This window comes from Mchenga conophoros, linkage group LG9 (genome assembly GCF_057382185.1).
Source record: "Mchenga conophoros isolate Kocher_MC1m ecotype Shallow Benthic linkage group LG9, M_conophoros_male_GT1.1, whole genome shotgun sequence".
NCBI classification, from domain to species: domain Eukaryota; kingdom Metazoa; phylum Chordata; class Actinopteri; order Cichliformes; family Cichlidae; genus Mchenga; species Mchenga conophoros.
Genome location: NC_140534.1, coordinates 108,755 through 124,233, shown reverse-complemented (window position 1 = coordinate 124,233; position 15,479 = coordinate 108,755). Strand labels below are relative to the sequence as shown.

Below are 15,479 nucleotides of genomic sequence, written 5' to 3'. Positions count from 1 at the left end.
GTTGTGGTTTGCAGTGTTTTGTGTTGTTTCACTTTAAATTTGTAAAAGGAAAAAGCTGAAATTTAAATAGTTAAAAGTTGAAATGTGAATAGTTGATTTTTGTATTATATGATTTATTTATTACATTTTATGTGGAGTGAATAAATAAAAGTATATTTACGGTGGCCTCTACAGACAAAGCGCATACAAACTTCAAATCACTTACGAACCCTGAAGCACGTAAAGACACGTTCAAACTCCAAAACACGTAAAAACTCCAAAACACGTAAAAAACAAGTACAAACTCCGAAGCACGTACAAAAGACAACTGAAGTGCTCCAGGGTGCTAGGGGCAGTGTTGAACTTTTGTTACCTAGTGGCTACACAAGCCAGCAAGTACCAACGACTGGATTTGGTGTGTGGTAGTAACAGGTAAATGAACATTTATTTATTTATTTTTATTATTTGACTATGCTTGTGTATAAATACACAAACAATACACATATGCTTTCAATTGTGTAATCTAAGTGATCTAGGTAGCTCTGTTTTGGAAGTTCAGTTCATGCTAGAAATGTGTTTTGGAGGTGGTACATGCTTTTTGGAGTTTGTACGTGTTTTGTCTCTAGGAGCCACCGCATATATTTATATATAAACATATATAAAAAAACCCACTTTTTTTTACATTAGTAATTCCTTTTGTGCATAATTTTATGCACAAAAGGATAAAACTCAGGAGGGTTTTCTCCAAGCATGACATCCCAGTGCATTTCAGACCCAGCAACACGCTCAGACAAAAACTGGTTCACCCGAAAGACAAAACGCCAAAACACAGACTTAACAATGTGGTGTATGCTGTACAGTGCAGCGAGGAATGTCCAGACCTCTACATTGGAGAAACCAAACAGCCACTTCACAAGCGCATGGCACAACACAGAAAGAGCCACCTCCACAGGACAAGACTCAGCTGTCCATCTGCATCTTAAGGATAAAGGACACTCTTTCGAGGATGCCAATGTTCACATTTTAGACAGAGAGAACAGATGGTTTGAAGGAAGCCATCTATGTCCACTGTGAGCGACCATCTTTGAACAGAGGCGGTGGTTTACGACACCAACTGGCCCGGATCTGGCCCACACAATGTGGGCCATGTGTAAGTTGTGTGCAGCCATGGGCCAGTTGCAGACACGCTGCTGGCCCAGAACAGTTTCAGCTCCGGCCCCAGATGTCAACCTAATGCAGGGGTGGGCAATTCCAGGCCCCAAAGGCCGGTGTCCTGCAGGTTTTAGATCTCACCTTGGGTCAACACACCTGAATCACATGATTAGTTCGTTACCAGGCCTCTGGAGAACTTCAGGACATGTTGAGGAGCTAATTTAGCCATTTAAATCAGCTGTGTTGGTTCAAGGACGCATCTAAAACCTGCAGGGACACCGGCCCTCGAGGCCTGGAGTTGCCCACCCCTGGCCTAACGTGTACCTTAATCAAGCCATGCAATAACAACATGTGCCGGAACATGCAAAGCAAAGATGACAAAACTCTGTTCAGACAGTGAATGGACGGATTCTTATTTAGTGCTTTTCTACTCTCCCGGATTACTCAAAGTGCTCTATACAACATACTACATTAACCCAATCACACACTTTCTCTAAACTGAGTGCTTCCTAACTACATTCAATCACATTCACACTCTTGACAGTGCAGACTGGAGGGATCAAACCACTAACCTTCCAATCAGTAGGTGACCTGCTCCACCTCCTGAGCTACAGCCACCTACTGGCAACAATGAGTAAACCGTCACCAGGTTTTGGATAAAGTGTACACTAACAAACCTGTCAAACCTGCATTTGAAACGTTGGCTACCATAGCGGTATAGTATTGCAACATGGCATTTGGGTCTTCTAAATAAAATAGGAGCATAAACAGTGCCATCATTGCCAGACGTGGTCCACATCTGGCTGACATACACCCTGCCATGACACCAGTCAGTCAGAAGTGCCAGCTTGATGCCGGATCCGGGCTAGACCTGTTTTCTATGAGCCCGGGCCACACACACCAAACCACAATCGAGCCAGATATGGCATGCCATCACATAGACAGTGCCATCTATGCCAGGCCTGGCCCATGTCTGGATTAGTGATGGGATTTCCGGCTCTTTTTAGAGAACCGGCTCTTTCGGCTCCAAACCAGCTCTTCAGGTTGTTTTGTTGCTTTAATTAATTTATTATTAACAATAATATAAAATTATGCACAAAGGGATTAAGGAATTATGCACAACGAATATGACTGCACATTTACTCCGACATCATCCTAGTGCAAAGACAAGTGGAAGCAGACAAAAACAACAAGCATGCATGCTACAAACTTTACCCGAGTCATATAGACAGCCGTTAGCACATGATTCCCCTTATGATATGTTTAATATGCTGCTGAGAATATAGCCCAGAAGAAGCGTATAGTATAGCTTTTATTTTGGAAAGAGACATTTCTCTGTAATAAACTCTCTTCTCCAAAGATAGATTTATTTTCTTTATTACTTTGGTGTTTCAGCAACATTAAATTTAAAAACTGTACTTTTGAGTTAAAATATATATTTATAATTTTAATAAATGACAAATTAAAAAGGCATGAACATTTTTTTTTGTATTGAAAAAATATCGAACCGTGACACCAAAGTATCGAACCGAACCGTGAATTTTGTGTATCGTTGCACCCTAATATGTTTATATATAAATATATGTGGTGGCCCCTACAGACAAAACACGTACAAACTCCAAAACACATTTCTAGCGTTAACTGAACTTCATAACAGAGCTACCTAGATCACTTAAATTACACAATTGAAAGCATATGTGTATTGTTTGTGTATTTATACACAAGCATTCATATATAAGTTCATTTACCTGTTACTACCACACACCAAATCTGGTCGTTGGTACTTCCTGGCTTGTGTAGCCACTAGGTAACAAAAGCTCAACACTGCGCCCTAGCATCCTGGAGCACTTCTGTTGTGTTTTGTACGTGTTTTGGAGTTTTTACGTGCTTCTGAGTTTTTATGTGTTTTGGAGTTTTTGCGTGTTTTGGAGTTTTTACATGTTTTGGAGTTTTTACGTCTTTTGGAGTTTGTAAATATACTTTTATTTATCCACTCCACATAAAATGAAATAAATCGATCGTATAATACAAAAACCAACTAGCCACAGTTCAACTTTTAACTATTTAAATTTTCAGCTTTTTCCTTTTAAACAAATTTAAAATGAAACAACACAAAACACTGCAAAACACAACACAATTAAATATAATTTAAAATATGAAAACAAAAAGAAGATGCATTCTCTGTCATATAGGCCTGCATGAATAAACTTTCTGAATCCTTTATCATCCGCAACTGAAAATAGTTGTGGATGATTACTATACCTTTCTAATGTGACGTTGTTGTCCCTGGCTCTTTTTCTCTGTCTCTCACTCCTGCTCTGTTCCTGTGCTACTTCGAGTGTAACTACCACCCCTCCCCCTTCTTCCCAGCGCAAAGCACAAGGCCCGCATGCGGAGTGAAGTGGAAAAAAAGTGCGAGAGAGAGGATGAGAGAAAGAAAAAAAAAACCCACGGCTCGCGATAAGGAGCCGGCTCGCGTCGTTCATGTCAAAAACCCGGCTCTGAGAGCCATTTCGTTCGCGACCGACACATCACTAGTCTGGATGACATACGTCTTATCATGCCAGAAGTCAGCCAGCAGTGCCGGCTTGATACCAGATCTGGGCCAGACCTGCATGCTATGTGGGGTGTTTGTTGGAACAGGAACAGGAAGTGATACTGAGAGCCAACACAAAGTGAGAGCTCCACCCAAAGGTCGAAAGAGAAAGAGGGTTGTATTAATTTTCCCTCAGTCAGTGATGAATAGTAAATAGAGGGCTTCTTCATAGAACAACAAACTAAGTAAGGCTAAATAAAAATCATCTAAATGAGTGACACACCATTTCCTCCCCATCTGATGGGTTATTTTCTTTAAGGTACACATTTGTGAGTTATACCAACGAGTCAAGCACTTCTGACAGGGTGTCTTTTTCAGAGGAATTCTATTAATAAGATAATCCGCATCTGTGGGAGTGGATTTTAGGTAGCTGCTCTGCCTCGTGCTAGCACATGGCATTGAAGAGGAAACCTTACTTCCTCAATGTCATGAGATTACCTGAGCTTGTGAGAACACTAATGTAAAAATTACCTGTGTCTAAATGACAGAATGGCATCTGTTCAATAGACTGAGGAAGCCAACAGTTTTACACTAAGCAAAACTGAAAAGGGTTTAGGAAAGCTCATTCACAAACCACGATGTCACAGTGATGACTCCTCTGACTGCAGAAGCAGTGTCCACCTCTTTAAAGATGTACCTCCTTCTTCTCCTTTCTCTAAAGATGCAGCCTCCTCTCCTCTCTCTGGACCTACAGACCCTTCTCTAGGCTCTCTGGAGTAGCTGCACTTCCAATAAGCCTATAAAGTTTTTTAATTTTCTCAATTATTGCCTTGTCCTGGTCAGGGAAATTATAGAGGAAGAGGCATTCAGACCTCCATAACTTCCTCCTTTTTTCATATTTCCCAAGCAGAAGAACAGGTCATAACTTCACTTTTTCCATTCACAGAGTTGAAGAGTGTACCAATTAGTTATTTCACAGAATAAAAACATATGTTTTCCAACCAGTTTGTCAGGGGGCTGGGTCTGTGACCCATCATTTTGAGTTTATTTTGTATTTTTGATTTCTTATGGTATATTGGAATAACGTTAAGTTCTTGTGTTGTTTTTAGTTAGGGTTTAGTCTAGTCAATGTAATGATCCATGTCTCTTTATTTATGAGTCTTTGTCTGTTCTCTGTGTAAGTCTGTCTTGTCCTCTGTGTTTTACTTTTAGTTAAACCCTCGTCTTCCTTATCTATTCCCATGTGTTTCTCTTTGTGTCTCCTCAGTCTGTCATGCATTTCATGTTTGCATGTTTCCATATCCCATTGTCAGGCTTGTGTTGTCATGTCTACATCCCATTTTGTTTCCTGTTTTATTTTGAAAAGTCTTGTGTTTCCATGTTCAGTGTGTTTAGTTTTGCGTCCCATGTGGCATCATGTTCATTTGTGTCAGCTGTGTTTCCCAGGTGTTTCCACTTCCCTCATTACCCTTCTGCTTATTTAAGTCCTCTGTTCAGTGTCGGTTTCCTGGAATTCATGTCATGTTTTGAAGTATCAGTTTTGGGTTGAACATGAGCCTGAACATGAGCTCAGGCTCATGTTCATGTTTAGGTTTACTTTCTTTCATGTTTAGCTGTTTAGCTTCACCAGTTTAGGTCATAGTTTAGTTTTTCACCATTGTTTCTAGTTCCTACTTTTTTCTAACAGCCATAATAAAATGCTTGCTTTATGTTGAACTTCTGTTCTGTCCCTCATGTTGTCTGCATTTGGGTCCACCTTACAAACACACTGGGCATAACACATTTGAGCCCATATGCATACAGAGTAAGAAAGACACTTGATGTACATTAACATATTAATATATCAATTCATTGTCTACATATGTCTGTTTATTGAATATTTTAGAGAAAAACTGCAGCTTACCATGACTTGCCATGACAAACTACACTGTAAAACCCAATAAGTTAATTTTACTCAAAACTTTTGGTGAAACTGATTACATAAAATATTTTAAGTAACTAAAACTTAAAAATAAAAGTTAAATAAACACACTTTATTTATTAGCTTTAGATAAATATTTTTAAGTACCATTGATAAATGTTTTTATGTTATATCCACATTTTTGGTTTAGTACTCTCTACTTGATATTTTGAGTTTCAAGTACAAATCTAGCTCAAGTAACTTTAAGGAATTAATTTTTAGTTTCAAAATGTTAACCATTTTAAGCTAATACAACTCAAAAATTTTAAATACAAATGCTTGTAATATCCAAATCTACTGTGTTTTGAATTTGATTTAAAAAAAAAAAGTGCCCAAAATAATTACACTTGTAAAAACATAAGACAGAAAATATAAATTCAAGTTACAGATTTATTGAGTTACTTTGACACAAAAAGCCCAAAGACATAAATCCACCACATTTTATAGGGAATAATGTCAGAAATTTTGGCACAAGGTTACAATATTAGAAATAAAGAATTTCACAACATGTTTTAAGAGTATTCAAATTTGATTAACACATGAGTATGGCCTTTTTATTAAAAAACAAACAAAAGGAAAAGAAAATCCTGCATTATTAGGTGGGAAAACCGAATGAAAGTAATAGTATAGTGCAGCTAATACACTGAAATATAATTGGTAACCTTTTTAATATGCCAGTACTGTGGTTATGCAAAATGCACATTTGTAGAGTGCAATCACAGTCTCAACAACAAAGCAATAAAATTTTAAATAGAAAAAATACTTCTTTAGAGACATAAACAAAGTGTTATAAACCTCCTTAGCGCCTTATGTCAGTTATGAGTAGTTCAGGAGGAACGTTCCTTAAGTGACATTCAAGATCCCACCTAGAAGCCAGAAATGAGATTGTCCTTCATTTTCTCTATAGATTTACAGTTATCTGACTAAAAACACAATCAAAATCAACTAAAACACAAGTGATGATGGGGGGAAAAAAATAAATAAAAATAATAAAATCACCCCTTTTACTTTGGATGTGGCTTTTAGATAATGAAGTATGAAACAGAGTCTGCAAAGATTTCTTTATTCTATTCTCTCTTTTTATAAAAAACTTATCCAGACTTGGAAACATGATAAACTGAATTACTTGCTTTAACAGGCACTTGAGGGCTGTGTAGGAATCCTGGACATTATTCTGCTGCCAAAAGATCATTTTTAAGACTCAGCACTTTGGGCTTCAACTTCCCACCCTCCAGACCCATCAAAACTTTCTGAATAAAGTCAAAAATGTTGGCCAAACATTTTGGGTAGCTTAGGTGCAGGACGTCAGTCAGTCCAAATATTACTAGAAATGCATCAGCCAGGGTGGTGAAAACAATGATCATGTTACCCTCGACCAAAACTGCAGTCTTCTCAGGGCAGAAGAATGTTGCATCGCTGGAATTGGCTCTGATCAGGAGGAGTCCAAGTGGCACTTCACTAATATCTGGTCTATCAGAATGCATCATCTACAGAAAACAAAATTACTACATGTTAGTGCATTCCTATTTCTCTTAGTTTCATCTATACAAGTCACATTTCTGGATTATTACTAGCTCAGAAATCAATTGTTTGAACAACAAAAAAGCCACAACACACCAAGATTTGAGAAAACAAACTGACAAAAATAGTACTTTTAGTAAAGCAAAGTCATACCTCTTCGTAGCAATAACAACAGAAAGTCAATAGGAGTTATATATTTTTTTCATTTGTACAGTGATGTATGGTTGGGCTAGGAACATTATAGAAGGTCTACGCACATTAAAAACATGTAGTGTTTCCATTATGTGACATGGACACTGTTGTAGACAGATCCAAGCATGGAGATGCTTCTCAAACTCTCAAAGTGTCATAATGTTTTGAGAAATCTAAACAAGGATGCTACTAAGATATTGTTCACAACTTTGTCCAAAACTTACATCCCATGTTTTGATGAAGGTAGAGGTGTCTTCGTACAAATAGGCAGAGAGGGCATGAAGCACACCAGCACTTTGGGCATGGATATCAGCTTGTTCCTACATCACAAGAAAATTTTTATTTTAAATTATTGGCTAACCTAGTCAAGAATGGTAATTAAAATTGAAAAATTGATCAAATCAAATGAAGCTCAAAAAACAAGACAAAAACTCACTAACCTGGAGATTATAGCTTCTGAAGAGCTGAGACAGGACATCAGACACGTTCCCTGTGCAAACAGCTTTCTTTCTGAATAAGCTCTGGAGCCGGGGAGCATGTTGGTCCAGCACAGCATAAAAGTGGTTCTTCAGGTGGAGGTTTGTAATCCTGTGGAATTCTGCACAGATCTGAACACACAGGATACATTTGTGTTTACAAGTTTCAATTAGTCTATAAATCTTTGCAAAATACATCAAAATCCTTACACTCCAAAGGCATAATTTGTTCAGACAGGCCAGATAACAGGGGTTGATATAAAATACATCTTGTTAGATACATCTATATACATTCTTACCTGGGACTGGGATTTCAGAGTAGGCCAGCAATCCAGGATCTGACCTACTGGTAGGTCATCATTGATGATCTCTTTGCATTGCAAGGCCAAAGTTGTGAGCATCAGCTTTGTAATCAGGATTCTTTTCACTTTTCTCGACTTCATCTACAATCTGTAGTCTTAGCTGGTCAAGGTAAACAGCATCTTCACCCCTGAAAATTTACTTCTGCCCTGGCATGGACATAACAGTAAAACACAGAAGACAAGACAGACTACACAGAGAACAGAAAAGACACACAACCAAGGAGACACAGATGAAACATAACCAGCCCAGAACTCAACTAAACCTTAACTAATAATAACAACAATACAAGAACTTCACCTCATTTCAATATAACATAAGAAAGCAAAACTACAAAATAAACTCAAAATGCTGGTTCACAGACCCAGCCCCTGACAGATAAAAAACTAAGTCTTTCACTAATGAACACTGGGCATCAGAATAAAATAAAACGAAAAAATAACTGTTTGGTAAATATATTATTGATGGATTCACCCTTAAGCTAACCTAAAATAGACCAGGCACAACAATTTTACAGTTCAGAAGATTCTACATTTCAACTTGGTATACATAACTATTTGCAATGTAAACCAAGTTCTACCGCGTAATTATGTAATGATTATTCACTGCTTTTGTAAGTATGTCCTGTGCCTACAATTTTGCTGCCCCAGTTTTAATATGTACAACTCCAGAGAACTAAACGTAAGTTTTAAGTTCCACTAGTTAGCAAATGGGCTAGCCAATATCAATATCCACGTATGCGCTAAGTGTGAAGCAGCGCAGCAGTGCATATTGATTCAACAATTTAACCACAAGGCAGTTTATAATCTGCAAATCCAGAAATGCCTTCTAAAGACTTCTTTTAAAATAGTAAGAGATTAGAAAAGTTATTAACACATTATTAGTCCCAGGGACTAATAATGTGTTATACTAAATATGAGCGTATTAGCATAATTCATGCAAACACTTTGGGGCCAAGCCGACATGGATAAAACGATGCATGCATGTAATTCTTAAATGCCTGCTAGAGTTGTACATTTATGACGATAAAAACCCATATTACAACGGAGAACTATAGTTTCAGAAAAAATAAAACTTACCACAAAGCGCTCCTGAAGATGCCGCGAAGGCGGTAAATGCAGCTAGCCAAGTGCAGAGGGTTAGCTGTTCCAGTTCAAAAGTCCGTAACATACCATAGCATGCCCTCCTTTATCCAGCGTCAAAGGCAATGCCGCAAAAAACCCGTTGACAAATGTTTTTATTTCTGTTCGGATATTAACGTTCCACAAGTTTCTTTCGGGGTAATGAGCGGGCATTCGCACTCGAAGCGAGGAATCCAAGATGGTTGCCAGCACTTCATAAAGAAACAGGTGGCGCACGTAGGTACGTACGTAGGCACGTAAGTGACGTCAGTGTTAAAACTCAAATTATTTGAGCGCAATGCTAGAAACTAATCAATATATTCAAGTACTGATAACTTGAAAAAACAAAATTGTTCAAACTACTCAAAAAAATAAAGGTGTATGAACTTATAACAGGTTTTTAAGTAGTTGGAACTCATTTCATTTATCAAACTATTACTATTCGGTCTTACAGTGTAACAAATGAATCTTATGCGTAAGCTCAATAAGAAAGATCTGTAATGACTCATCTATCTGCTTTCCTGGGTCCTGTCAAACTCAATACTGACATCGTTACTCAAGTCCAATCATCTTCTTGTCAGCCTTCTTTGAGCTAGTCAGCCTCCACTCCACATGCTTTAAATCTCAGTGCTCTTTTGTCATTCGCCCTTTCAGACTTTCATTTGTGCAATCCACCTCTTCGTCATCTCTGTCTCACTCGAGTCACTTGGAACTCCATTCAAGCTTCCACATTCATCTTCACCACCACCAGCGTCTAGACTCCAGAATTCATGTCCTAAAGCCTATCACAGCTGTAATTCTGGCATGATGGGTCATCAAGGTGTGACTGCCTAATAGATTAATTAATTTCTCTATCTCAACAAATCATGTTCAATTCAATTCAACTTACCTATACAGCGCCGAATCACAACAACATTTGCCTCAGGGCCCTTAATGTTCAGTTCTTCCAAATGATTTCTCCTTATTAAAATCATATAATGATAACAACAGGTAAACTACATGATATAAACTTTACAACACATCACAAGATGTTGAAAGAGGCACAAGGAAAGGTCTCACTGTAAACTCTTTGAAAACAATTATCATATTAACAACAATAATAGTAAGGGATCCCAACATATTAAATGGAGTGGTGAAGTGTTTTCCTACTCTAATGAGCACACATTGTGGTTTATACAGCATGGCCCATTCCTCCTTCACACACACATTCCTGTAAGCATGTTTTTTTTCTATGTCTAAGTGCTTCCAATGGAGCAACTTTCTAAATGTGCCAAATTTTTTAAGTGTCCAGCACATCAACTGCAAGGAATAACTCTTAATTTGCTGCTCTATATGTAAGGAAATACATTTCTGAAGGTGCTATTGGCATGAAATTCTCACCAGCTGTTGGTGACAACTGATCCAATCCACACATGGAAGTGATGCAAATAAATTAAGTTATGTGCAATAATGAGACAGGTTTTACTATCACATGTAGTATGCATTTTATATAAGATATGATTAAAGATCGGACTGCTGTAGTCCATCCACACTTCTACTTTAGTTCAGAGTGAATTACATGATTTAGAAAATTTTTAAATACATCCATCAAAATCTGAAGATTTATTAATGACTCTCTGCACTTAGCTCCTTATACTGCTGCTGTGCTGCTGTGGCAGCACGGAAATGTATTAAAATCACTGCTCCCATATGAGTACTGCTCAATCATTGTAACCTTTTTGTTAATCTTACACCAGCTCTACATCTCATGACAGTGTGATTACTGGTTCTCTGTTGGAAATGAACAAAAGTGTCTAACACCTGTGCTTAATATATTCACACGCTCATTAGGTCTCAACATGGTAAACTGATTATTAACACACATAGCACAGACACACACACACACATATATATGCATATATATATATACATATATCTATATATGTGTATATATATATATATATATATATATATATATATATATATATATATATATACATATATATATATATATATATGGAGAGAGAGAGAGAGAGAGAGAGAGCACACACATAACAGGAAACGAATATGTTGCCCTCAGAAATATTCATAGATTCCAGGTTCCAGAAAATAGATTCCAGATTTAATGAGTTCAGCCAACCTTACAAATGATCAGCATGATAAAAGTGGAAAAATGAATTAGTGAACAAAAAATTAGAAAACTGATAAAACAGAAATAATCAGCATCGCCAGCCCTTCTTTTTGGTGTTTTAAATCTACTGCCTGAGAAAGTTAGGAGATGGAACAAAGCGGAGCTTCCTATTAGACGAAACCCAAAGTATGAGAGCACCAACCTAGGAAGCGATTTTACATCGACAGCTTCATAATGACCTTTTCACAGTCTCAGTTGAGGTAGAGCTTGTCACTTAAAAACACTTAAAAAACAGATGGGTTTCTTTCTATCTGGAAGCAAGTTTTTAAACCCGGAAAGAGCATCACAGATTAGGAGGAGATGCTGAATAGCTGAAAAAAAAGAAGGTAGTGGGAGGGATAGAGAGGCAGAGGAAGAGAACTACAGCTTTCTTTGGGTTATATTTGGTGTCTCTGTGACAGCTTTGCTGCCTATTCTTGGATGGATCATGTACAAATGTCAGGTGCCACTGTTAAGAGAGAAGAAGCTGATAAAGAGAGAAACATCAGAGAAAGCTGTGATAAGCTGCACAGCCTGTTAGCATGTGAAAATCTTTTCTTGTTGTGATCAGCTGTAGCAAGCACAGCAGTTTTTCCAATACCATTTCTAATTTCTCTCCACACTGCAAAACATTTGGTGTGTAAGATGTTAAATCCACAAGTTTGGGTAAACCCTGGGCAGGTCACCAGTTTGTCACAGGGCCAACACAGACAGAGTCTTTGGACTGTGGGGGAAAGCCAAACCTCCCAGAGAGAATCCACATAGACATGGGGAGAACATGCAAACTCACTGCATGAAGACCCCGGCCAGATGGTGGATTTGAACACAGGACCTTCTTTCTGTGAGGCAACAGTGCTAACCGTATCAATGTCGACTCATCTTGTCATCATAAAGCACAATTCACGAATTGTGGCATCTGTCCAACGCAAATCTGGAGCTCTTTTTTTCCTCAAAAGTATCAGCACTATCGATCTCTTTATGACACAAGCTCTGTTTTTCTGTTTTAATCAATTCCTAGATAAACACTTTGGGTTGGGGGGGCTTTACGAGTTTTTCAGCTCATAACGCAGATCAATAGGTGCAGTCAGATTAGATGAAGTCTCCAAGGCACAAACGTTACTCCTCCTCCAAACATGGAGGACTGAAACAGTTCTCTACATCTGTTAACATTAACATCATATTTGCTTAAATTATGTGTGAGTTTATATACAAACACACGCACAGGTCAGTGATTGTAACAAGGGTGTCAAAAGCACAAGCACTACAGTATATTGAAAGAATGCAGTATTGAAACGCCTGTTGCTGGAGTTTCTTCACTGATACCTCTTTTCTGTCCTTCTGTCTGCACAATTCAACATCTGTGACTGTGCTTTGCTCTTTGATTTGGCTAAAATAATCAATAGTACCATCAATAAAGCCATCAATGTATTCTGCCCTCTACTGTGTGTTGGTGGTACAATGTACAATGACCAAAAAGGTGTAGGAAGTGGCCTATCAAAAACCACACACACAAAAAAAAAATACCCCCACAAAAAAACAAAACAAGACTATCAACCAACCAACCGGACTCTAAAGCTGAACCTCCCCTTCATCTTCTTGCTCATGTCTGAACTGATTTTAGTGTAGGTACACACTAAAATTACACCGAAAGGAAATGTTTAGTAAAAATAAACTTGTCTGTGGTGACTACCATCCTGCACCATTTCACAGGATTATGCACGCCAGATTTGCCTGCCTGGCTGCCTTTGTTTCTTTGTTTTGTCTGTGAAAATACTGGAGGCTTACACTTTGACACACCAAATGAGATTTGAAGGTGAAAACCAGAATTGTCTAACAAGAAACAAACAAGATTAAGACAACTTCAACCTCACTTTTATGATTTTACACATTTGCGTTTACTGTATATTTAATTACTTTATTGTCACTTGCTTTATGTTTCTATGTATAACATTTAAGTAATTTCTTATGGCATTTTGTAAGATCACTTTGGTTCCTGCCTAGTGTTTACTGTGGGACTGTTTATGGCGCAACGAGCCCTGTGCCATGTGTGTTGCAGTCAACAAAGTAAAGAGCTGAGTGCGCACTGTTCTGTTGTGTTGCTGTTTATTATGGCAGATTATTGTTAAGATAAACTGCAGCCCGCAATACAGCCAAAGCCGAAAGACACCAGAACGCTACAGCAACAGGAAATCAGGGTAACACTAGGAAGTAACCATGTCACAAAGTGAGACAGAGGGAACACAGGAGACACAGAAAAGTGAAAACCCTTCAAAAGTACACAAGACTTAGGAATAAACTCAACATTAGTACAAAGACTTCGAGAAGATTGAGGTCCAAAAATTGTTCTTTTATTTGAGGCAACACCCGAGTTGGTATCGATACTATCAATATTTGGATTGATCCGCCCACCTCTACTAACCAGATTGTCACGGGTTGCCCTTGAGGATCCACACGCGGGACCCCTGAGTTGCGAGTTAACAATGAAAGTTTGTTTACAGTTTCTTCACCGAGTGTATTTACAGGCTGTGCGGGGATAGCGCTATATACAAGACGTGAGGGGGCAGGGCTTCAGGGATCCGGGGAATCCCACACACGCTCCACTCCGACCTCTCTCTCCACTAGTGCCCAGTCGCTCCTTCCACACACCGCTCGAGGAAACACAGGGATGGGTCCAGGAAATAAGAGTTTAACAACGATCCAGCGCTGAACAGCAGACCTCTTCCCTCTTAAGTACCAGCTGGTCTTGATGAGGTCCAGGTGTTTCCAATACAGGGAGGCGTGGGCTGAGGGCGTGAACCCACCATGAGTTCTGCCCCGACAAAACAGGAGAGAGAGAGAGAAAGACAGAGCGAGAGATAGGAGCATAATGATCAGCGCCTTGCTGATCCCCCAGGCCCTGACACAGATACTTAATTTTGATGGCATTACCTTGGCCTTTAGTAACATTGTGAGGAACCTTGGAGTCATTTTTGACCAGGGTATGTCCTTCAGTGCATATATTAAACAAATATGTAGGCCTTCTCCCATTTCTGAAATATCTTTCTATAATTAGAAATATCCTGTTCTCAGAGTGATGCTGAAAAACTAGTTCATGCATTTATTACTTCTAGGCTGGTCTACTGTAATTCATTATTATCAGGATGTCCTAAAAACTTCCTGAAGAGCCTTCAGATAATCCAAAATGCTGCAGCAAGAATACTGATGGAGACTAGAAAGAGAGAGCAGATTTCTCCTCCTATACTGGCTTCTCTTCATTGGCTCCCTGTTAAATTCAGGATTAAATATAAAATTCTTTATCTCACATACAAGGTCTTGAATATCAGGCCCTATTTTATCTAGAAGTCATATTAAGCACTGTATCACCTCAATAGAGCACTTTGCTATCAGACTTATTTGTGGTTATTAGGATATTTAAAATTAGAATGGGAGGCAGAGCCTTCAGCGTTTAGGCTCCCAGCTTGGATTCAGGAGACAGACAACCTCTGTACTTTTAAGATTAGGGTTAAGACTTTCTTTTTTGACAAAACTTGTAGTTAGGGCTGGATCAGGTGAGCCACAGGCTCATCCTTAGTTATGATGAAATAAATACCATGTGTTTAAACACCACTCTGCATTTAATTATGAGTTTTTTAAATGGTGAATTTACATTTTCCCCATCCAAGCACCACAAAGTTCTTTATTTTTACTTAGACTTTCCCACATTTTTTCTGATTAATAAAACTAAAAATAAATGCAGTGTCATGGAATTGTAAGTAAATAATTTATCACTGAAAACAAAACTTTTGGTTGCCTCAGTGCTTTTTCAATCTAATATCTGTTCTGTGTGCAGACATATCTAAATGTCCAGTGAGAGGTTAAGCTCTTTGAAAACTGCTAAAGCAAACAGCTGCAACGTCTGCAGCCTCTTCTTTCCTGGAAAGGCTTCCCGGGGATGTTACCAGCAGTTCCTTTTACCAAGCTTAAACACAAAGAAAAAAGAAAATTCAAATTTTGATTTTCTTTCTCTGTTGATGAAACACAATGTGAACATGTC

The 15,479-nt window shown here is 38.4% G+C and overlaps 1 protein-coding gene across 1 annotated transcript; it reads right to left on the bottom strand.

Moving 5' to 3' along the window:
* Positions 1-6,408: 6,408 nt before the first annotated feature.
* LOC146566478 (uncharacterized) lies at positions 6,409-9,647 on the bottom strand. The gene is made up of 5 exons (XM_085285879.1): positions 9,256-9,647; positions 8,116-8,366; positions 7,781-7,948; positions 7,565-7,660; positions 6,409-7,114 (listed from the first exon to the last, which is right to left on the bottom strand). Exons 2-5 carry the CDS (start codon positions 8,257-8,259, stop codon positions 6,797-6,799), a joined length of 726 nt encoding a protein of 241 aa, XP_085142005.1. The 5' UTR covers positions 8,260-8,366; positions 9,256-9,647; the 3' UTR covers positions 6,409-6,796.
* Positions 9,648-15,479: the final 5,832 nt, after the last annotated feature.

Excerpts from the sequence above, each read along its gene's own strand:
- LOC146566478 (XM_085285879.1), bottom strand. The coding sequence starts at position 8,259 with ATGAAGTCGAGAAAAGTGAAAAGAATCCTGATTACAAAGCTGATGCTC. Across the intron at positions 7,661-7,780 it reads TCAGAAGCTATAATCTCCAG|GAACAAGCTGATATCCATGC; the intron begins GTTAGTGAGTTT and ends CTTGTGATGTAG. Across the intron at positions 7,115-7,564 it reads CCTTCATCAAAACATGGGAT|ATGATGCATTCTGATAGACC; the intron begins GTAAGTTTTGGA and ends TGTTTTCTGTAG.